At 42.9% G+C, this 24,426-nt stretch overlaps 1 protein-coding gene across 2 annotated transcripts; it reads left to right on the forward strand.

Annotated features, from left to right (window-relative positions):
* Positions 1-6,774: 6,774 nt before the first annotated feature.
* On the forward strand, positions 6,775-12,182 carry LOC147424237 (nucleobase-ascorbate transporter 2-like). 2 transcript variants are annotated; one of them, XM_086500996.1, is made up of 14 exons: positions 6,775-7,175; positions 7,770-7,867; positions 8,343-8,519; positions 8,662-8,762; positions 8,855-8,930; positions 9,002-9,061; positions 9,270-9,451; positions 9,853-9,949; positions 10,043-10,129; positions 10,519-10,577; positions 10,655-10,746; positions 10,844-10,921; positions 11,006-11,166; positions 11,465-12,182. In XM_086500996.1, exons 1-14 carry the CDS (start codon positions 7,055-7,057, stop codon positions 11,678-11,680), a joined length of 1,605 nt encoding a protein of 534 aa, XP_086357122.1. In that variant the 5' UTR covers positions 6,775-7,054; the 3' UTR covers positions 11,681-12,182. The 2 variants fall into 2 exon arrangements, with proteins under 2 accessions (XP_086357122.1, XP_086357123.1); XM_086500997.1 differs by having other exon boundaries at positions 7,106-7,226.
* Positions 12,183-24,426: the final 12,244 nt, after the last annotated feature.

Consider the following 24,426-nt stretch of genomic DNA (forward strand, 5'->3'; position numbering starts at 1 on the left):
GCATTAACTCACTTTTGATAATTATTAGTGTTTCTTATTGAGCTTGAATAACTGTGGGGAATTCTTCTTTCTCTAACAATTGAGCCTTTGCTTGGTTTTGCTATGAATTAAGAAGATTTATATACACAGCTTGTTCCAATTGCTAAGCAATATACATACATATATATATATATATATCATTGTGAGTAGTAAAGTACAATTCCAAAGAACAATTCGTAGAATATTTGGGTGGCAAAGATTAGTTGCCATTAACACATCATTAACACCTTTTATCCTACCCATGATCAATTATAAACTCAGCTTTGATGTTTTCATTTTTGGCTTTGAGTGAGGGGTTTTCTATATATGTGTGTGCAAGAGAGCTAAGCTCCCGTGGTTGCACTCAAAGTTTTTACCTCAACTACTAAGTCTCAACGTGTCAAAGTATCCAGCAAATCCTTGCAAACTCTCATAGCTAGAGTCCCCGTACTTTCCTATCAAGAACGCCCACTTTTCGACAGCGTGACCACTACTAAAGTTTAATGCATAAACTTTGTTAAAGTGAAAACCGTGTCGTAGAATCTTTCTAGGGAGCTACATTTGAGTGAAATTTGAAATCTCTTTAAGAAACCTGCTAATCTTCTTCTTCATATTTACAAATTTTACGAGGAAGTCAACATGCTGGGTTGCATTTTGCATGCATGGTCCTCTCTCTCTCTCTCTCTCTCTCTCTCTCTCTCTCAGCATTAAGTCTCTTGCCACCTGGCCCCTTCCTGATGAAGAACGGGTTTTCTAGAGTTAAGTGATGGAAAGTGGGAAGGCTACTGCGTAAGTGTGGAAAGGGCTCGTAAATGATGAGGGTGAGTGGGAGCGATGCCATCCTTGTTCGGTTAGAAAGACATCGCCATCAGAGGATCTTCTCCGAGCTAAGTCACACCATTGCCAAGCTCAGGAAATTCTTCCTACCCATGTCCTCCGAATATATATATATTTTGAATGAAAGTCTCTGCCGAGTTGATTGCTATGCACTGCAGCAAGTACATGCGCCATTGTTGGGGTATAAAGCCCAATGTGGTCGCCCAGGTAAGTGGGCGGGCCGCCAGGTATGTACACATATTCTTTTGTATAAACCTAATAAGAACTCACTATGCTCTACACATTACAGTAGAGCGAGTTCACCATATCGTCGTGCTCTTCTTCTCACACTCTCTCTCGCGTCGCACTTCCGCTCGTACTCCTTCAACTGGTATCAGAGCTCAGATCGAGGCTCGAGGCAGCATTTGCAGGTAGAGAGCGTCACCTTCTCAGATTGGAGTGAGATTCAACAGGCGAAGACACGGCCCCAAATCCTGTGGGAGAACCCGAAGGGCTTGATGTTCTCAGAATTTCATTCTGAGGTCATCTCGGCCACCGTTTGGCTTCGACAAAGTTTTGCGCAGGCCATTTTCGACTACGTGGTCTCGGCGGGTGCAGCTCTGACTCTACAAATTTGGGGTTTCGGCCTATGACTGCAGGTGTTGAGGATATCGGCACTCCCAGAGTGCTGATTTGTGGCTGTCTACACATCGAAGGACGGCTTACAGTTCTTGGAGGCGTGTCACATACGACACGGGTGCATCTACATAGATTGTAGGCGACATCCACTAGTTCATCAGGTAGCTTGTGTTTGCTGCTTGATATTCCATATTTCATCCTGACCTTGCAGGTACTTCCACATGGGATGTATTGTCAGAGATGATGTATGTCTGTTGAGGGTTTGCTGGCTGTGAGTCACGCAGCAAACAACCGCCGCAACGGTTACAGCATATAGTGGGAAATTTGTGGATGTATGACTTTGCGGGAAGTCTATGTACTGTCAGATTTACTGCAGCCTTTGTTGAGGGTCGAGTGAGGTTTTATTGAGCTGGGGGATTCTCGAATGTTGAGATACTTTTGGTGATATAGGTCTTGGAGCGATCCCTAGAGCACCCTTAGATAGGCAGCTAGGATGTATTGATTGTGAATTAGACATTTGGGATTGCATCTTTGCTTTACTTCCGTTGAGGCATTGTCGCAGTCTATGCTTACAGGACAATGACAAGACAATGAGAGACAGTACAGGTGCAGGACAGGTTTACCCACAGCTTACAGTGTTAAAGAGACAGTGGTTTTTTGAGTTGTTTTTTGGTCTGTTTTTTGAGTACACCACATCCATTTTACAAAGGAGACTCTGCCAAAATTTCTGCAGAATCTGAAGCTTTCTTGGTTCATTTGACAGGTTGATATTGGTTCAAAGGTCAGTTTACTCTGCAAACTTTGCTATGGCTGGATCACAAGACACTGCTCTTTACAATATCAAGAAGCTGGATGGAACCAATTTCCCATTGTGGAAGAAGCAGATTTGGCACGTGTTGGTACAAAAGAAGCAGATAAAACCTATAAAGCTCAAGGGGATAAAACCACAAGATATAGACGAAGATGAATGGAGCGAAATGGATGAATTGACACTTTCTACCATTATGCTGACTTTGGCAGAAAGCGTTTACTTCAATGTAGCAGACGAGATGTCGGCTTATCAAGCATGGACAAAGCTGAGTGATCTTTATGAGAAGCAGAGTGCAGCTTCACAGGTATACTGGCTTAAGAAGCTTGTTGACTTGAAGATGAAAGAAGGGACACCTATGTCCAATCATCTGAATGAATTCAACACCATCTACAGTCAGTTGTCAGCTCAAGGTGTCAAGTTTGATGAACCTGTTAGAGCTATGTTCCTGTTGATCACATTGCTGGAAAGTTGGGACACTTTTCGCACAGCTTTGAGTAATTTTGCACCTCAAGATGGTTTGACCATAGCAGGTGTAGAAGGCAGTCTGCTTACTGAAGAAACCAACAGAAAGACAATGGACAAAGGCAAAGGAACAGCCTTAGTTGTCAGGGGAAGGACCAAAGAAAAGTACAAAGGTGGAAAGAGGAATCAGTCTCGTAGCAAGTCCCGCAGTGCTAAAGGCAAGAGTGACATAGAATGATACCATTGTGGCAAGAAGGGTCACATGAAAAGAGACTGCAGAGAGTGGAAAGCAGAAAAAGGCAAAGAGAGAGCTGAAGACCATGGTGAGAAGAACAAGTCCTCAGTGAAGATTCAAGAAATAAATGTGACAAACATTGTTGCAGAGGATGACAGTCTAGTGTCAGGAGACATCTACTTCTTGAAGAATACAATGGAATCAGCTCTTCTTACAGCATCTGATGGAAATGCACTGAGTGACTGGATTATAGACTCAGGGGCATCACTTCATGTGTCTCCAAACAAGGACTGGTTTACTTCTTATGTGACCACTAAAGATCATGTTCGGCTAGGCAATGGGCAGACATGTGAGATCTTAGGTGTTGGAGATGTTCAATTGAAGTTTCAAAATGGCTCTTCTTTCACGCTGAAGAATGTGAGACATGTTCCCGCAATTACAAAGAGCTTGATCAGCACAGGTTTACTTGATGATGCTGGCTACGTCACCACTTTTGGACAAAACATGTGGAAGATATCCAAGGGTTCTATGACAGTAGCACATGGAGTAAAGTCTAGCGGACTTTACATGATTTATGTATCAAATGTCTCTAAAAATGTAATCAATGTAACCGAGCAGCTGAACGTTTCTTTGTGGCATAGCCGGTTAGGACATATGTCCAAGAAGGGAATGGAAATCTTGTCTCGTTCTGGTTATTTGCCTGGCTTGTCATTTAATGATTTTGAATTCTGTGAACATTGTCTGTATGGTAAGCAAACACAGCAGCCACATAAGCATAGAAGCAGTAGAAGAGATACACAGTTGGCACTTGTTCATAGTGATTTGTGTGGACCTATGCCTAACCTATCTCTAGGGGGAGCTTCTTACTTTATGACATTTATAGATGATTACTCGAGGAAAGTATGGGTTTACTTTCTCAAGCACAAGGATGAAGCGTTTAGTGTTTTCAAAACGTTTGTGACACTTGTGGAGAATCAGAGTGGCGCACTGACAATGGTGAAGAGTATGTTTCAAAGGCCTTTCAGGACTTTTGTGAGTCAAAAGGTATAAAACGTGAACTTATTGCTCCTTACAATCCTCCTCAAAATGGTGTTGCTGAGAGGATGAATAGGACCATACAAGAGAAGGTCAGAAGTATGTTGTCTAATGCACAACTGCCAAATGGGTTTTGGGCTGAAGCTGTATCAACAGCTGTTCATCTTATAAATAGATCTCCTAGCAAGGTTTTGCAGAAGGATTCAGTGGCAGAGATGGTATGGTCAGGCAAGGTGCCCTCATACAAGCATCTCAGAGTCTTTGGCTGTGAGGCATATACTCACGTTCCAAAGGAATTTAGGAACAAACTTGAGCCAAAGAGTAGAAAGTGCATCTTTCTAGGCTATGGTAATTCTGGTGAGATGGGGTACATACTTTGGGATCCCGAATCCAGAAAGGTTATCCGTAGCAATGATGTTCACTTTAATGAAGCCAAATATCATTCTAAACCAGAGAGGGTTGAGGAGATTAGAAGAGTTTTCTTCCAAGAAGATGGATCTGCACGTGCAAGACAAAATGTCAGGGCTCAAGAGGAGCAAGGACAGGATAGAGTGGAACCACAGGTTGTGGCTGAGCCTCAGCCACCTATTTTGCGTAAATCGGGATGGATCTCACGACCTCCTGATCGGTTTGTTCCATCTATGAACTATGTCATGTTGACTGATTGCAATGAGCCTTCATGTTACAAGGAAGCAGTGCAAATGAAGGACTCCGGGAATTGGCAATTGGCCATGCAGTCAGAGATGACAGCTCTGCATAAAAACCAGACATGGAAGCTAGTTAAATTACCACAGGGCAAAAAGGCTCTACCTTGTAAATGGGTTTACAGGTATAAGATCACCGCTCATGATAGTTAGCCAAAGTACAAAGCAAGGCTTGTTGCCAAGGGCTTTAAGCAAGAACAAGGCATTGACTTTGATGAAGTCTTCTCTCCGGTGGTCAAGATGACTACATTGAGATGCTTTCTTGCATTGGTTGCCATATTAGATTTGGTGTTGCACCAAATGGATGTCAAGACAGCGTTCTTGCATGGTGATTTAGATGTGGAAATTTACATGCAGCAGCCAGAAGGGTTTGTTGAGAAAGGCAAGGAAGATTTGGTATGCCAGTTGTTAAAGAGTCTTTATGGCTTAAAACAATCACCGAGGGCATGGTACCATAAGTTCCACAAGTTTATGCTTTCTCAAGGCTACAAACGTAGTGAGTTCGATCACTGTCTATATACGAAGGCTAAGGATGGCAGTTGGCTGATCCTTATTTTGTATGTGGATGACATGTTGATTGCTGGCAAGCACTTGGAAGAAATTTCAGCTTTGAAGTCAAAGATGGAAAAATCGTTTGACATGAAAGATATGGGTGAGGCAAGTCATATACTTGGTATGCGCATTGAGAGAGACAGATCAAAGAAGTTGATTGGTTATCTCAAACAGAGTATATTGACAAGGGTTTTGCAACGTTTCAATATGGAGAAGGGAAAGGCATTGAGTGTTCCATTGCCACCATATGTGAAACTTAGCAAACAAGATTGTCCCGTGTCTGAGGAAGAACATGCTGAATTGGATAAGATTCCATATGCGTCTGCACTGGGTAGTTTGATGTATGCAATGATTGCTACTCGCCCAGACATTGCATTTGCAGTGGGAGTAGTAAGTCGATACATGTCAAACCCAGGCAAGAAACATTGGGAGGTAGTGAAAGGAATATTGAGATACCTAAAAGCTACAAAGAGTATGCGCATATGCTACGGGAGTCAGGAGCTAAGTGTAAAGGGTTTTATAGACTCAGATTATGCAGGTGACTTAGACAACCGAAGGTCTACGTCAGGGTATGTCTTTACATTGGCTGGTGGAGCAGTATCATGGCGTTCTAGATTACAAGATTGTGTTACTCAGTCTACTATAGAGGTTGAATATGTTGCAGCATCAGAGGCATGCAAAGAATCAATTTGGCTTAATCGACTAGTAACAGATTTGGGAATCAAAGAAGAGATGCCTGTGTTATATTGTGATAGTCAAAGTGCTATACAATTGGCTTGCAATCCAGTTTATCACTCAAAGACAAAGCATGTGGATGTGAAGTATCATTTCATCAGGGAAATGCTCGAGGATAAGCAACTTCAGCTTGTCAAAGTTCACACCACAGAAAATCCTGCTGATCTACTTACAAAAGGACTTCCCTCAGAGAGCTTTGCGCATTTTCGCAAGCAGTTAGGTGTAGGGTAGTACATCACTTCTCTACATCTCTTGTATATTAGCTTGTATAGTAGCTTCTCTCACACTCAAAGTACCACATTGGACTTTAAGTGGGAGGTTGTTGGGGTATAAAGCCCAATGTGGTCGCCCAGGTAAGTGGGCGGGCCGCCAGGTATGTACACATATTCTTTTGTATAAACCTAATAAGAACTCACTATGCTCTACACATTACAGTAGAGCGAGTTCACCATATCGTCGTGCTCTTCTTCTCGCACTCTCTCTCACGTCGCACTTTCGCTCGTACTCCTTCATCCATCACATTAAGGGCTCCACAGAAGGCGGCTTGAGGCTGGGTGCGCCACTCAATCAACCCAGTTAGAGTCTCTTCAATTTTAAGCTGCTTGAGTTTTGCAACTGAGGCGAAAATGGCATAGTGACAAAAGGCACTGACCACAACAAGGGTCAATTATCATCTAAAAATAGAGCCTAGCGTGACCACTACCTAAGTTTAACGCATAACTTTGTTGAAGTATTGTAGAACTCCCCTAGGGAGCTGCATTCGACCAAAATTCAAAATCTCTTGAAGAAAGCTGCAAATCTTCTTCTTCGTGGTGTTAAGTAAAACTTAAAAGGTAGTGTCGAGCACGCTGGGCTGGATTTTACATGCATGCTGCTGCTGCCTCTCTCTCTCTCTCTCTCTCTCTCTCTCTCTCTCTCTCTCTCTCTTAGCCTTGCATTGAGCCTCGCCGCCCTCGCGCAGACCAGACAAGGCCCGCCTCTGCTGGTGGGTTGTGGGTACTTCATATGTGAGTGTCATCAGTTGAAAGCAAGAGGAGCGGAGCTAAAATGACAAACCAAAATCAGAAAGCTAACCAGAATCAGAAAGCTGGGAACGTGGACTTCACACCCCATCCGCAGGAGCAGCTGCGAGGAATCGACTACTGCATCACCAGCCCACCTCCATGGCGTCTGATTCTTCTCCATTTCTTTTCCTACTAAATGCAGAAGCATTAATCATGTACATTGCTACACACACACACACACACACACACACACACACACACACAGACACACACACACGTCTATATTAGACAGCATATATGATCATGGGCAAATATGTGACTGATCGGCAGTAGGAATGCTTGCGCTTCTGTGAGCTGGACTCGTGTGTGTGTGTGTGTGTGTGTGTGTGTGTGTGTGTGTGTGTGTGTGTGTGTGTGTGTGAGAGCACACCGCTAGCGTGGGAGAAGTGACCTCACATTAATGTCATTTAAATCTCTTGATGGCTGTGAGTTCTCCATAGCCGATATGTGGAGATTAGTCCTAGAGACAGTCAGATGAATATATGATGTGATGTTGTACTCAGTCGAAGTCCTATCGATGCTAAACATTCTGAAGTAATTAAGGAAGGATAGCTGTATTTGTTATGGTGCTCTATGTCTCTTGCAGGAATGTCCTCACGCATCGTTAACCCTGCACTTCAATGGAAAAGCTAATGTTTTGATGCAAGAAAGCTGAAAGACTGGCATGATTATTGAGACCTTGTCTGCCTGTTTTGCAGCTCAGGCACTTGCATTGGGATTTCAGCATTACTTTGTCATGTTGGGAACCACAGTCCTTATTCCCACCATCTTGGTTCCTCAAATGGGTGGAGACCTCGTAAGTGCCGCATGGCAACCCTTACCTACTCATCAACTCCCCATTCATCTTGTTATGTTGTTGCATACACTGAGCCAACCATGGTACTTTGCGTTAACAGCCACACTTGTCCATGATGTAGGAGGACCTTGCCAACAAAGCTTCATAGAGCACATTTTTTCTGATTGGTTTTTGTTGCATATCTCGAGCTTCCAATTTGAGGAGCGCTCATTATCTATTTCACCAACAAATCCTTGCTTAATAGTGAAAGTTGTCACCGCAAGGCCCCTTTGCTAGACACTCAAGTGATCTAACAAAATCCTGTCGTCTGATTGAACGTGAAAGAATCACGCAATCCAAATATGTGTAATGAAGAATGTCCTTTTATGCCCAAAGACGGGAGAATTTTGCAATCTAAAGGTGGTTCTGGGAATGTTGCGAAGAGTTATCAGAGAATGTGTTTTGACTCTCTGCTTTTTTTAATGGGTTTTCTCAGGATGACAAGATTAAGGTGATTCAGACACTTTTGTTTACGGCTGGAATCAACACCTTATTACAGTCAACTGCGGGGACATGCTTGCCTTGTGTGGTCGGGGGTTCATATGCATTCTTAGTACCAACGCTGTCCATTATCTACTCAGACAGGCTTCAAGCTATACAGGATAGCCATGAAGTAAAAGCCTCTAAACACATTCATTCTTGAGGCAGATTTTGTTCATTTGCCAAAATGCATTTTTGTTATTTGATGACATCCGCTTTGCTTACGATTGTTGGTGCTGTGTACGTGGTAATTAATTGTTTGGCACATGATGCAGAGGTTTATTCACACTATGAGGGCCATCCAGGGAGCTCTTATAGCCTCTGCAAGCTTGCAGGTGGTACTGGGGTTTAGTGGCTTGTGGGGCATTATGACAAGGTTAATGCTCATTCTGCCAACTTTTTGTATGCTCTACATCTAAGTAATGGTATTTCTCTTAAAGTTATTCAGTAGAACGCTTGTACATGCAGGTTTGTGAGTCCTCTTTCTGCTGCTCCCTTGGTTGCAATGGTTGGATTGGGTCTTTATGAGTTGGGATTCCCCGGGGTGAGTGCTCATGTATGGTGTGCTCTCACATTTTCATGCTCTTGACAAGGCTAATTTGGGTCTTTTCTCAGGTTGGAAAGTGTGTGGAGATTGGGATTCCACAGATTTTACTGCTAGTGTTATTCTCTCAGGCAAGTTTCAATGGTGTGAACAATTTAGTTGCTCATAAGTTCTCAAAAGCACCCATAAAAGCACCCATGGTTCAGCCAGTGGATGATTATGTAGCTTGAAAGCATGATCCCCCTCTTGCATTATGGCGAAGATTTACTCGTATACGACATTGTTAGCTTGATCAATAACTGAAGTGATCTAAAGCTGCTAAGTATTGCAAATTTGCAGTTCGTGAGAAATGTCAAGGCTGGAAAGCATATATTCGAGAGATACTCGGTCCTAATAGCCGTTGCGATTGTATGGGCTTATGCACACCTCCTTACAGTGAGTGGGGCCTATAGACATGCCCCTGATCTTACTGCTTCCCACTGCAGAACCGATCGAGCAGCTTTGGTGAAGTCCTCCCCTTGGTAAAACAATCTTAACTGCTCCATGCATCAGTTCTCATACTCCATGGCATTTGTTCTCTGTTGTCACATTATAGGGTTGACCATTAAGCTCTGTTCTGCTAAGCTTAGATACACCGTTGTTTTTATATAGGCATACAAATTGAAAAATGTAGAGATGCAAGCTTATGCCATCCTTTTCCAGCAGACCATCTTTAATCATATAATAACCATCTGTAATCATATAATAACCATTTTTTGCACAGAGTTGCATCAAAGATTGAATGTTTTATGTGTACTCTGTCATTCTCGCCAAAGTAGCTTACACTCTTGGTCATTTTCTTTTCATACTTCAATTGAAAGAGCCTTGCTTGTAAAGCAAACCTGTATTGTATATATTCACATGAAAGCTTTCCTTCATGCAGGCTGCGCATTCCCTATCCTCTTCAATGGGGCGATCCTACGTTTGAAGCCAGCCATGTCTTTGGCATGCTATCTGCAGTGCTGGTTTCTGCTGTGGAGGTGACATTTTCTAGCTTGTTTGCTGTACATTTCTGCATGCCCAGGTTCATTATGCTGAAATAATCTCATATGCCTCTGGTATATGAATGGCAGTCTACAGGTGGATTCCTTGCTGCTTCAAGGTTTGCTGGTGCCACACCCCCTCCGCCTTTTGTGATAAGCAGAGGACTGGGATGGCAGGTATGTGTATTGAGTACCTTTCTATGTATGTAATACTTAGGTTGTGTAAAATGAGTGAGGGTGGTTGAAGGTCCCCGTTGTAAAGGGGGGCGAGTAGTAGGTATCTGAGTCAATACGTGGAGTGAGCCAATACATGGAAAACCATCATGTAGAGACTTTATGTATAGCACTTGAATCAATCCACTGAATCAACTTCTATAGATTGAATGAAAACAAACAATTCCCATTAAAAAAGGAGCCAACCCCTGCAGGCAGCATCCATACATCTACATGCCCCATTTTCCATTGTTGGATTTCATTTTAGCTATAATTATGAGATGACTTGAGATAATTTTTTTGGTTGGATGAAAGTATGAGCATTTGTTTTGATCTTGTTGTTTTCTGTTCAGGGTATAGGAATTTTGTTGGATGGAATGTTTGGGACGGCAAATGGCTCAACCATCTCAATGTAGGCTGGAATACAGTAGTCAAAGCATCTCAGGTCAATCTGCATTATCTGATTGAGGATCCTTTTGCCTTTTTCAGTGAGAATGTTGGGCTCCTTGGCCTGTCACATGTGGGTAGCAGGCGTGTCGTGCAAATATCTGCGGGCTTCATGATTTTCTTCTCTTTATTTGGTATCTATCCGCCAATGTTAGGCCTCATTTTGCAAAGAGTATTACACACTTGCAGAGTTGATAACTCATCGATTATGTGACCCTTGTTGCTAAACAGGGAAATTTGGTGCTGTTTTTGCCTCTGTTCCAACACCGATAGTGGCGGCTTTGTTCTGTGTCCTGTTTGGGAAAGTGGGTAAGCATATGCTCTCTCTTTACATCTCTCTCTTGTGATAACCAAAGAGCTTTTGCTGAAAATTTTATCTGGTTTGGTTTGTAGTTGCTTGTGGGCTATCCTTTCTTCAATTTGTCAATGTGAATCATTCTCGAAGCGTGTTCATCCTGGGCTTCTCCATCTTCATGGGTCTCTCAGTTCCTCAGTATTTCACCGAGTTTGCAGCCTCTGCTGGCCATGGCCCGGTTCACACCCATTCTCATTGGGTGAGTACTTTCTCAGTACTCTTGTCTTGCTTTATTCTCAACTGCAGAGTGTATTGCTCAACATCATTTTTCTTCATGCAATTCATGGAACATACATGCACATACATCCGCCATATGCATACGTGCGCATCACACATTTGTCTCATTCATGTTACCTACAGGTGCATGTGTCTTCATTGGTTAGTTTGTTTCATGCAAGTGGTACTGTGCACTGAGGCCATGCTCAATATTTGACATTTGCATGAAATCTTTGCTTTTTTTATGCTTATGAAATGGTTTTTTAAATATGTGTATGCAGTTCAACGACATCTTCTTTGTGATTTTTACATCTGCTGCCACAGTGGCATTTTTGATAGCCCTTGTGCTTGATAACACCCTGCAAGTGACTAGTGCAAAGAAAGACAGGGGAATGAATTGGTGGGAGAAGTTCAAGACTTGGAAAGGCGACACTAGGAACGAGGAATTCTATTCACTGCCTTTCAATATGAACAAGTATTTTTCACAGAGTGTGTAGCATATGTGGAGCAGCAAAGCAACACTGTTGACATTTTGGTCCTTGATGCAACTCCTTTCAAGTAGAGAAAGGATGCCATGCCCTGCATACCATGCCGCAAATCGACGCAATGAGGGTTCGCTTTTGCATGTTCACTTGCATTTTTGTGTCACAAGCAAGTCAGCAATCCTGGCTCTCATCAATGCAGCCTGACTGATCTCTTCCTCCTCTCGATGTGCCTTCTCTCTTGTCATGAGAATCGAGGCTTTTTGCAGCATCTCCTCCTGGGACTTGAATACCACAATCATCAGCAGACGCCTTCTTTAATCCCCTCCTATGTTGAAGCTTTGATCCTTTTTGTTATAGTTAATTGAGGGGGAGGTTGTTGGGGTATCCCAAATCTATGGTGCTTTGCTTGCTCTTGGAAAGAGTAGGTGAAAGATTCAAGTAGAAACAAATGTATTGCACGCTAAAATTGTAATGGATTGTCAAAGCCATAAAGTCACCACAAGGCCTTGTTTCACGCTAAAATTCCATTCCGTGTCGCTTTAATAGTTTGTCGAATCTTAAAAGTGATGAGGAATAAATTGATATGAAAGAGCTTCAGGTTGCACAAGAAAGTTTGGAGAGATTCTCACAATAATTCCCACATTGTGACTTACCTCAACATCATGAGCTTTTGTGAGGGAGGCACTACATACCTAGCTAGGTACGATTGGGGGTAGGTCCGAGCGGGCGGGCCGGTGGTCCCTTGCCCCCAATCGTACCTAGCTAGCTATGTGGTGCTTCTCTGCCGGGCCAGTGGTCCCTTGCCCCCAATCGTACCTAGCTAGGTATGAGGTGCCTCTTGAGCAGTAGCTCATGATGTTATGCATTGTATGAAAAACGCTGAAAAAGCCTCCGTTTTCCTACATGAGAGAATTTCTAGATCGTCTTATTTATATGCCATGGGATGTTGGGATGGAATCAAGGATCCCAATTGAATGGGGCTTTATTAAATGATAAAGGCCATTGGCCGCCTTTTGAGAAGAAGAATTAAACGGCCTCCTTTTGAGAAGAAGAATTAAACTCCGGATGCCGTGCCTAATCTTGGGACACCTCACCAAATGTTGATTGTGGGATTCAAACCAACCTTGAGATCTCAAAACAGGTTTTAAGTGATTGGGTCACCTTTTAACAAAGACCGTTGATCGCGTGCACATATCACTAGATTGAGCAATTTGGAAAAGAAAATAATAATTGAAAATATCTTCCAAGTATTGTTATGACGTTAAGGTTGTATGATTTGAGGTAAAGATTCGTAATCATTTCTTCTTGGAGGTCTTCAAAGCTAAAAATACTAAGGCATTCGCCATTGGCAAAACTAATGAGGCAATAATATATTGTGATTACATAATCCTTAACTTCTTACAATCAGAGAATAAAATATTTTTACTCACGTAATTGTAATGGGTGATTCAAACAATAGAAGAAATAGAACATGTTTACTTACCTAACGTTAACAAGTGAGTATAGATTGGTTGTGGTTGTAAAGTGCTCAGTGTCAAAGTTGACAATGCAAAAGCGTAGAGACCAAGGGGGGAGTGAGCACAAAAGAGAGAGAGAGAGAGAGAGAGAGAGAGAGAGAGAGAGTCTCTTGAACCAATCAACCTTGGCAATGAATAATTGAATGTGTTGTATACAACGGAAGCAAGGGGTTGTTTATATAGATTCTTAGTAAATTTCCCTACCCAAGACTTTGACAAATAAGTAGAATAAATACCTAAAAGCCAAACTAAATAATGGGATCACATTATTTAGGCAATTCACTTGAGATGCCAAAACTTAACAGAATACTCTTTGTAGCTCATAATGGACATCAATAGTGAGACCAAGTTGATGAAGGAGCTACCATCAGGCCTGGAAATTGAAGGGTGCTCTTGTCCTTCCTAGGAAAGGGGAATTCCCTTAGTTGGCCTTCGGAGAGGAAGGGCCATCATACACTTTGCCCGTCATCATGCAAGGCAAAAATGCATCAATCTGTCACTCGATATCCCATAATCTTCTTGCTCCTATGAAATGTTCACTTGCTTTTGGTGTATATTTTATTGTTCCATACTTAAGAGGAGCTAGCATTAGGTATTTGATGGCGGGAAAAGAGCAGTGCAATCGGGTGGCCTCTGTACTCGTGCACACTCCACAAACTACGCCTCATGCAAACAAGCAAAGAACAAAACAAAGGGGGCACCACCCTGAATTAAGAGGTTTAGAGACCTCACACATAGTGCACATAGGCAAGTGAGACTTCTGGCATTATGATGGCATCAAAACATATGGCAAAACACATATAAACGAAGCTTAGGGATCTTATGTAGCATATATATACACAAAACATCAGCTTAACAATACAACGGCATCTGATCATACATAACAAGGATATAGGGAAGCAAGCCAAGGATGGCATAATCCCTTGTAAAAAACAATCAACCCAGCAAGTAGGTATGATCCTACTAACAACACATCAATACCTTAGAGAATGATGGCGAGGATGGTGGCCATGGAGCATGAGAGAAGACTCCTTATTTAGGTTTTAGGGCTAGTAATGTAGCATACTAGAGGGAGAGAGAGAGAGAGGGAGAGAGAGTAGAGCTCCATCCATAGTTCCTCGTTGTGAGCAATGTCGTCATAGCTTCATTGCTTGGTGAAGTGGGTGAAGTGTTGGTTTTGAGTGAGAGAAGACCTCCTTATATATGTTTCTGAGAAGGTTTAGGATTAGGGATAAACATGCTTAAATCCGTTGATTGGGGTTACTTTTTTCTTAGGGTGGTCAACAGATTGAGGTCACCTGATATGTCACCATCAAGATATTCTCTAGAGTGATGTGAGAGGGGAGGGTGAATGCTGATTTTTCTGATTGTGACACATGGGGATAAGGCCTTGACCAGCATTTAAGAGCAGGTAAGGTGGCTGTTGAAACTGGAGGTTCTGCACATGTCAGGGGGGGACCTGCTGGGTCCTCCTGAATATCAAATTCTCAAAAAATCCTCAACCATGGCTTCTTTTGACATGTGTTCTTTGAAAAAATCAGCATGTCTCTTTTCAACTCAAAAGTCTTTATCCCTGTTGACTCACCTTTACCATAAGATTTTCCCCTTTTCTCCTCCTGTAACTGCATTGTTGATGCCCAATCACTGCTTCTAGTAACAGTGAACTGTTACCTACCAAATACTTATGGTGCAGTAAAAAATATTTACCATGGGTAAAAAAGTTACTGTAGGTTAAAAGTGATTTGTATTTACCATGTAGGTGAAAAATATTTACTGTAGGTAAAAAATATTTACTGTGGTAAAAAATATTTACAGTCGGTAAAAAAGTGAAAACGGAGTATGCTGTGCTTTGAGTCCACACGAACATCCTCGTGTAAATTTCACTAGAAATTCACACCTAGAATGGGCTATTCTGTAAAATATAGGTTGTAGGCATGCATAAGAGCTCGTTCCCACGTATCTTCTGTCCATGGCACTTTTTACTCTTTGGTGCTTGTGAAGTATATTTTTCTTCTCTTTCGAGATCCCTTGGACTAGAGTATCCTCATCTCCCCAACAACTGACTGTGCCTTTATTGCATCTTCAGAAGGGGTCCTAAAAACCATGCATCATATAGCCCTCCCCCTTAAGCTAGAGGTATTTGATGCCTCTAGCTGTAGGTTGTGCTACAATAGGGTTCTCTTGAATACTTACCCACCTGGTACCAATTGAATTTGTCATGTTACTGCTTTCTTGGCTGATGCACCCTATTTAGTCCTTTCTGATGAATAATTGTATCCATCCATGACTAACAACTGGTCTCCTAGACCCTTGAAAGCCATACCCCATCCATTGTCAATATCCACTTTCACTGGTAGCATTCTTTTTTTTTTCCTCTTTTTTTTTTTTTGGACCTAACCCCTCGTTGAGCATTCATGCTCAACCATAGTATTATTTAGGTAAAAGATGAATGTATAGAGAGAATTATATAACATAGAGCTATAGACTGTATAAGAAAAATGATAGTATAGTGGCTATATAGATAGGATAGAGATAGAGAAAAAAACATCTGCTACTGCATCACCCTCCAGGGTCAAATGGAAAGCTCAAAGCTCCCCCACGCATGGTGTAGAATCCACCTGGATCAAAAGTAAAGCATTGCTCATTGCCATCAACCTGTAAAACATGTATATCCAAGCCTTCCTTTGTACTTGTAGGCCAATAGACAGGCCACCCTTCCAGCACTTTATAGCACGGAGCTTCGTCACCCTGCATCCATAATCCTTCGTGTCCACTATAAGCATACTTGCCATCACTTGAGAAACCTGAATCATAAGCAGCTATCCTACCATCTGCTACAGAACCCTCCATGGTATAGTCCACTTCAAAAAAGCCTCGCCATTGACACAAAAATATATGTAAAGCAACCTCCAATAACACATGTATCCATAGCATCACATACCATAGCAAGACCCTGCCATTTGCCTCCACTTGCTGCATAGCCAAGCAAACCTGATCACTTTTCAAACCTGTATCCAAACCCTCTGTAAACGTCTCCACAACCATCTCTTTATACTCAGAAACATGACCTACTAGAGCTTCAACCTGTGCAAATACCTCATCACCAACAAGGTTGACGGCACCTTCCTTTAATTGGATATGGTGTTGGGTTATCGTCACTCCTTTAATGTGCTCGTAATCAGTTATAAAGAGGCCAGCATGCTTCTTTAGTACCTGCAAATAGGGTTCTCTCTCTTCTTCTAGTAGGTCCTTAGCTAGCATCTCCTCTAAGCCTGTGGCTTCTTCCTTGTTTAGAGAGTCTTGACCACCTTCTCCTTCTGGGTTTCGCAGTATTATACCCATGACTTCCAAAGAGCTAGCATCCTCCTCAGATGACTCATCCTCAGATGAAGAGCAGCTGCTTGTGCTCCATTCATCCATAGAAGTCTCCATCTCTAGGTCTTGTTGTCTACCCTGCTTCATGTCATACACAATTTTTTGTTGCTTGCCACCTACCTTATGATTTGGTCACAACTCAAGGGAACCTGTCTCCCAATCTTGCCTAGCTTTCATAGCCATAAGCCAAGGTCTTCCAAGGATTAGTGGATAGCCCTCCCCCTTAGTTGGGATCACATAAGCATCAATTGAGATTGCAACACCAAAAGCTGAAACCTTCACTCCATTAACCTTTCCCACACAAGCAACCCTTACATTATTTGCCATCTTAGCTTGTAAGGAAGTTTGCTCGTCTACTTCCAAACCCAACCTGTGCATTAATTTCTCTGCATAACACAAATCTCGGCTCCACCATCTACGTACACATTGGAGACTCGCTGACTCTTAATCTTTGCATCAATGACTGCCACGATATCCTTCATGCCGCTTGCACTAATAGACCCAACTGAGTTTGCCTTAGCCCTCCTGGTGCTGACCATCTTAGACCAGGTTCTACACATCTTTGGGGAAAGGTGGAGGAGTTGCTGCCATGAAATCTTTGGTCCTTGCTTACTCACATCTGCTACCAGGTCGTAAGGTATGGATCCTACCCCAAGTGGAAAGTCTTCTACTCCTATGTGCCTCCTTGACCTACTCTTCCTTTTCTTGTCTCCTATCACTTGGGAGGAACCCTCATTCCCTTTACCCGGCTCTGAAGCTTCCATTTCATCAGTTCTTTGTCTCCTAACTCTCTTTATTGGCATGGCAACAGCTTCCTCCATTTTTTCTTTCCCTTTATCCTTACCATTGTCAAGACTTATGACAGAGACAGCCGTGTCCTTCCCTCCCGATGGTAGTGGAGGGATCTCTGCTGGTGCTTGTGGTGGTGGAGGAGAGGGTCTCAATATTTGGATTGGTGGAGCCACGTGTGCATTTTGTCCATTTAGTGGCCTAGCTCGAGGAGGAGTGACTTGCTGGTGAGGAGGCCGTCTTTGATTACCATTTCCTTGATAGCGTCGTGGATGGGGGCAATAATACATGCCGTGACCTACCTCTCCACAGTTGTAGCAAATGTACTCACGTGCTTGCCTTTGTCCTTCTTGTCTATTTCGTTCATTTCCTGGCTGGGGAGCCCTTACACCTTGAACCAGATTGATGGACAGGATCTCTAGTTGATTGGTGATTTGTTGAAGTAATTCTTGTTGAGAGGACTCTTGGTCTAATGCTCCTGTCTCTGCTACTACCCTTGCCGTAGGTTGAGCTAGCGGTGGAGGCTCCATTCCCCCTTGTAGTTGAGCTTGGAATTTTAACTTCCTATCCTTCTCCCTTGCATAAGTTATAGCTTTATCAAAACTATCTGGGAATTTACCTTTTACCTTTTCTCGAAGGATGGGGTAAAGCCCTGCCAGGAAACAGTCCTTCTTTAGGCATTCTGGTGCCCTTTCTCCTTCACCTAGTGATGCACACCATTTCTCCCACAGGTTGGAAAACTTTCCTTCATAGCTTCTATACTCATTGGGTGATGTTTGGCGTAGCTCTAAGAGCTGTCTCCATATCTCCTCTGGAGGCTCATGGCGGCGAAATTCTTCGATGAAGGCCATCTTTAAGGACTCCCAGTCTCTTCTTTCTTCAGGTGCCAAAGTTTGATACCATAATTTTGCACCTTCCCTCAAGACCAAAGGAAATGCCCTTAACTTAGTAGCTGTGCGCTCCTTGCCGCACTGTCGAAGCAAGGGACTTGCCAATACACCGTATGCGAGCCACAAACGGCTCCAAGCACACAACAAGCCTAAACTAGCAAGCTCAAGAAAACAAAGGGTGTGTCACTCACCGCTCTACGCTCGCCTTCGTGGTGGATTCCTCGCCGCGATGAAGAAGAAGCTGCAGTCGTGCCGCGCTCAACCGCTTCGCCGCCGTCGTACCTTCGTAATGCTCGATCGCACACACACTCTCCCTCTCTCTCTCACACACACACACAAGGAGGTGAAGAAGAAGAAGAAGATGGAGATGGAGCAAGAGCACTCTTCAATTGCACAAATGAGAGAATGAGTAAAAATTAGGTTTAGTTGGCTTTTATAGGAGCTCACCCCATTCACACTTGGGCGCCCATGCTTAATCAACTAATCCCTTGAATGTCCAAGTTAAAGTGCGCCTCTCATCGACGATCACTCTACCTTTCCCTATTGGTCCGACAAGCCCGGTACCTGACTCTACCAAATACATAATACGCGTCCATCGTAGGTGATGGGGTGTCCGTGTGCCGTGAGGGTTAACATGCCCCCCTTCCTGATGTAGATTCCGTCCTCGGAAGCTATTGAGTTGAAGCTGGTTCGTCGAGGTGGAAGAGCATTTGAGATGAATGTCCTTAGCCTTCTTCAGTCACTGCAAAATCAAACAACATTGGCACAGTAATGGCATTCTCTTAAAAAGCATATGCAGTTTTAGGTAGACACATTGATTGGTCAAAGAATTTCAAACAATTTGGTAGCAATGAACATTAAATTGCAATGTAATCAAATGCATAAACAGATGTAAAGGCAAAAAATTAAACAAGTCTGGGGTCGCTAATTTGACGGTCGAAAAGCACTAGAGATCGAATATTAATACCATGGGTAAGCTTCTTAATTTTCTGTGGTCAATTAAGTTGTTTAATCGCGAGAGCCAAGTATTCATGTTCAAGGGCTGACTAGAGGCTATATCTAGAAAACCTTGTAGTTAAGCTACCATAAAAGGAATTTCTCATGAAATCATCGCCTGGCTGATTACTTTTTCTTTGACCCCCCAAGGTCTTTTCACATTGATTCAATTATGATGTGTGTGCTTATTTTGTATGCCTTGGGTTTTTTGCTTTTCAAGGAAAAGCGCCCACGCTGGGAACCTCTAGGGCTCTAGTACCATAGGCAATACATGTGAGTGAAGTACCAAATCAAGCTGAGATTTCTCTTCTAGCTTAAAATTTTACATTGTGGCACTTTGATTTTTTGTTTGTTCATTTTCATCATTTTAATTTTGTAACTTTGGGGGGTCATATAACACTGTTACCCTCCCCAGGCTCATCACATTAGTAAACTCCCTTTATAATACTTACGCTAAAGGTCAATAGGGTTAAGCCCACTAGAAAGCCCTAGTACATTTCATACAATGCTGCCTAAATCGGATTAAGAACCTAAGTAACCATTGTTTATTAGGAAGGCATTCCCCATGGTATTAAGAGAAGATTTCTAATACCTAGCTTGGTCAAACTAGCTTAGTCGAACTACTTGATTTTTACACCTAAACAAGTGATTATGACAAAAGATTGCATTGAATTAAATGTTGGATACTAAGCCAATGCGCTGAATAGTATGCTACCAATCACAATCAAAGCAGACAAACATGGATGCAAAAAAGATAAGGGCAATGCTAATGGACAAGAAACACCTGTTTGTGTTGATGGTCGCGCTTGATTTGAAGTGTGAACGAGAGAAAGATTCCATGAAGGTCCAAATCCTATCAATAGCAACACGCTCCTGTACACACTAGGAAACAAAAGGAATACCTCCAGGAGGCACATCAGTGGGAAAAATTAAAACTCCTAAAAAACAAACTCAAAACACAATCTAGACCCCTAACCTACCTATCTGTCACCCCTTTTAGAATCAAGGAAAGAGGATATTATATAAACCGGGTGGCCACCCTAAGGCTAGGCCTCTATCCTCATCATCTAGATAAATAAAATCGTTGTCCGTGAGGCCATAGTCTTCCTCGGTCTCTATTAGTTCCTCTTCATCATCCTCTTGTGCAAGCATGCTAATCAAGAACCTCGTGATGCGTGGATACTCATCTTGTGCAAAAGAATAAGCATGTGCCATTGGAGACACATTCGCTACTGGGTAGGGATCACTAGTTAGCCATAGACGTATCAGCCATTCTAACTCCTCAAAATTTCTCTCACATGCAAGGCTCTCTATCAAATCCCATTCGCAAGAAAGTATAGGGTAGCATACGTAGAACACTTGTTGAAAAGACAAGGGGTACCTTTCATCAAAAATAGAAGTGCATGCCTCTGGTGAAGTAGCCATTTCTGACAAGACAGATAGATTTGGCTAGGCCTTTAAAACATAAGAGTTGTTTTTGTGTGTTGCTTGACTTGACACGGTGAATTTGGACTTATATGTAATATCTGATAGGGTGCTCTCTCATTGCTAGGCGCTCTTGCTCTTTACTATTTTTGTTTTTTTGCGAGTATAAGGCTATATATATACATTCCCTAAGATCGGAGATTGAGAGGTCAGGGAAAAAGCTTGAGAGGGAAACAAATGAATGATGGATGTCCACAAACACTCCCCCCTTCCTTGGGTAGATCATACTGTTTGAAATGAGCTTGTCACCCTTTGAAACCAATTGTTCCAGTTGGTAATAGGTGAGGATTTTTGCCAGTAGTTTTCTATTACCCTAGGTGCCTTGTCAAGCTGCAACGGTGGTAAGGTACTCTCCCAGGATTGAACTTGAAGTGGTTCATTAGGTGATTCTTGAACAGTGGGAGGTGTGGATTCTTTTGTAGCTTCATGGAGGTCCACTACTATAGATGGAGGCTGTGTAGAAGCTTTTACCTCTATGGATGTATTACATGAGGAGCTAGAAGCTTCATGGGACTCCCCCCTTCCTGAGCTAGGTGGAACAAATCGTTCTTTCTTTGGTACCCAAACTAGCTCGGGAGCGGGTGTGTAGCATTCGGTGATTTTTTTCTTTCCACGATCATTGATTCGTTTTGGAGCTACGGGATTGGGCTCACTTGGGTCAGGTGACAGGTAAGAGCACACTTTACGTTTTGGCACCCAGATTTGATCATTTCCTTGATAGTAGCCTTGGGCTTCCAATAGTCGTTTAGGGATCCATCGCAACATTTTCTTACTTTTCTTGGAGCGAGTGGTACGTTTCTTACAAGGCTTCTGTTTTTTAGCACTAGCTATGGTCACTAAAGAAGCTTTAGGGACCCACTTGTATGTTTTCTCTGTTATATTAGGATGGTTCTTGTGTGTCTCAAGCTTTCTTTCAACTACATCAGTTGAAGCTCTAGAGAGTTGGGCTATGGGGACGTATGGTTCAACCTCCTGGACATGCAATGTCTTGGGTTTTATTTCCTTGGGCAATATCTCAGGGACTATGGCTTGAGTGGTAGGGCTAAGAGTTGGTTTTTGCGTTGTAACACCCCCAGTCCCCCAATCAATAGTGCATTTGGTGGCTATCATCCACGTGCGGCCTAGGTTTATATTACCCTCCATAGTTCCAGTAGGCATGACCAAAAAGTCTTGAGCTACCACCCCATTGTCATAACTGACAGAAGTGTGCCAGATTCCAAAAACCGTAGTTTTTTTCTTGTTGACACCCTTGACTTGGATAATACTCTCAGATAGAGGTGGCTTCCCTAACTGACACCACACCCCATAGGATAGCAGATTGTATTTAGCACTCGTGTCCAATAAGGCGTTATATAGCACTTTTCCATAGGCACTATTTAACTCAATGGGGTATCGTAGAGGTGTGTCAGAGTCCAACCCATCCTCTTCGTGTGCTTCATTTGCATCAGGTTCCGAGCGAGTAGCTCTACCTAATGTTTCCATGAAACGGCTAAACATACTAGTACTAGGCTGTGGAGCTTCGGGAGGTGCATGGCCTTCTCTCTCAGTGTTTTGGTTAGGGTATGCTTCCATGATTTCTGAGTCGGAGGAGGAATCACTAGCGGCTATTTTAGGGTCTTGGGTGGTGCTACCTTGTGTCCCCGCTGAGGGTCTAGAGCTTATCGTGGATGGGTAATGGGTATCCGTATGAACAGAGACACTACCAATGTGATCGTGCTCTAACACTCGTCCAGAGCGTAAGTGCATGTGCTTTTGATACCCTAAGGTGTCAAAAAGCTGCTCTAGGAGGCCTTGTGACTAGTTTTTAGCGTGTTTTTTGTTTGTTTTTTTGCTAGATTTTTTAGAGCGTGTCGTGGAATGGGCCGTGTGATAGCTCAAAACGAGCGTATCGGTCAGAGGGTCGTGCCGTGCTTTACAGCCCTCCGTTTGGTCACTCTATGCCCTCGGAATCCCTAAAACTGTCAATTTCCAGTAGGGAACTAGGCCCAAACTAGAAAGTCTTAGGGTGCAAGTGGGAAGAGAAAGGAGGAGAGTGGAGGACTTGTCCCACATGCTCTCATTCTCTCTTGAGGGAGTAGGGTATATATATAAGAGTGAGTCTAGTATATATCATAAGACTGAGGACTGAAGCCTGGGCCTGGGCTTGGGCTTGGGCTTGGGCTTGGGCTTGGGCAAATGATCCCGATCCCGATCTATCTTTTATACAACCCAACCCGTCCGTTTTAAGAGTCACGTTTTTTATTTTCGAAAAATATCGCCGCCCACTCGCTCGCGTTTTTAATTTCCGAATTTTTTCCTTTTAAAATTATTTTTTTTTTCAAAAAACTTTTTTTTCCCAAATTTTTTTTAAATTTTTTTTTGTTGATGCAGAAAAACGCAGAAATTGAAAAAAATGCAGAAAAACGCAGAAATTGCAGAAAATGCAGAAAAAACGCAGAAATTGCAGCAAATTGACAGAAATGCAGAAAATTGCAGAAATTGAAAACGCCGAACTTGAAAATGCAGAAATTGAAAAAACACAGACAATAGCAGAAATTGAAACTTGACAGCAATTGCAGAAAACGCAAAAACAGAAATCTTCCACACACTCCTTCCCTGCTTTTCCTATGATAGAAATTGCACCACAAGGAAGCGTAAAGTGCTAACCGAGCTTAGTGTAGGGCATATCCCCGGCAGCGGCGCCAAAAATGTGCGCTCCTTGCCGCACTGTCGAAGCAAGGGACTTGCCAATACACCGTATGCGAGCCACAAACGGCTCCAAGCACACAACAAGCCTAAACTAGCAAGCTCAAGAAAACAAAGGGTGTGTCACTCACCGCTCTACGCTCGCCTTCGTGGTGGATTCCTCGCCGCGATGAAGAAGAAGCTGCAGTCGTGCCGCGCTCAACCGCTTCGCCGCCGTCGTGCCTTCGTAATGCTCGATCGCACACACACTCTCCCTCTCTCTCTCACACACACACACAAGGAGGTGAAGAAGAAGAAGAAGATGGAGATGGAGCAAGAGCACTCTTCAATTGCACAAATGAGAGAATGAGTAAAAATTAGGTTTAGTTGGCTTTTATAGGAGCTCACCCCATTCACACTTGGGCGCCCATGCTTAACCAACTAATCCCTTGAATGTCCAAGTTAAAGTGCGCCTCTCATCGACGATCACTCTACCTTTCCCTATTGGTCCGACAAGCCCGGTACCTGACTCTACCAAATACATAATACGCGTCCATCGTAGGTGATGGGGTGTCCGTGTGCCGTGTGCCGTGAGGGTTAACAGTAGCTTTGTCATCCCTTCCCGATACCAGAAAGGCCATTTCCAAATTATCCAAAAAGTCTGGAGCAACCTCCCCACGCTTACCATAAAAATTAGGGAAGGCCATAAGTGAGAGAGTAAACAATTACACAAACAGCTCCAATTTATTTTAAAATAGAGTATGGTAATTACAATTTGGAGATTTAGCACAACTTAGCTCAAAATAGGATGAAGGTCGACACATCAAAGGAATGGTAATAGTCTAGTAAGGGTAGAATGACAGGATGAGGAGAGCGCAAGATTTCCCCAAGTCTCTCGGCTCCAAACAACAGGGCTATTCTTTGCTGATAAAAGATTTTTCTATCAATACAAATATTCACACAGATATGACGCACAAAATGGAAAGGAAACATGCGGGGATCATCATTCTCATTATTGTCATCCATACTTACACACAAGAGC

This window comes from Adiantum capillus-veneris, chromosome 26 (assembly GCF_014529385.1).
Source record: "Adiantum capillus-veneris isolate H3 chromosome 26, ASM1452938v2, whole genome shotgun sequence".
Taxonomy (NCBI): domain Eukaryota; kingdom Viridiplantae; phylum Streptophyta; class Polypodiopsida; order Polypodiales; family Pteridaceae; genus Adiantum; species Adiantum capillus-veneris.

Excerpts from the sequence above, each read along its gene's own strand:
- LOC147424237 (XM_086500996.1), top strand. The coding sequence starts at position 7,055 with ATGACAAACCAAAATCAGAAAGCTAACCAGAATCAGAAAGCTGGGAAC. Across the intron at positions 9,452-9,852 it reads TTGGTGAAGTCCTCCCCTTG|GCTGCGCATTCCCTATCCTC; the intron begins GTAAAACAATCT and ends TCCTTCATGCAG. Across the intron at positions 9,950-10,042 it reads TGCTGGTTTCTGCTGTGGAG|TCTACAGGTGGATTCCTTGC; the intron begins GTGACATTTTCT and ends TATGAATGGCAG.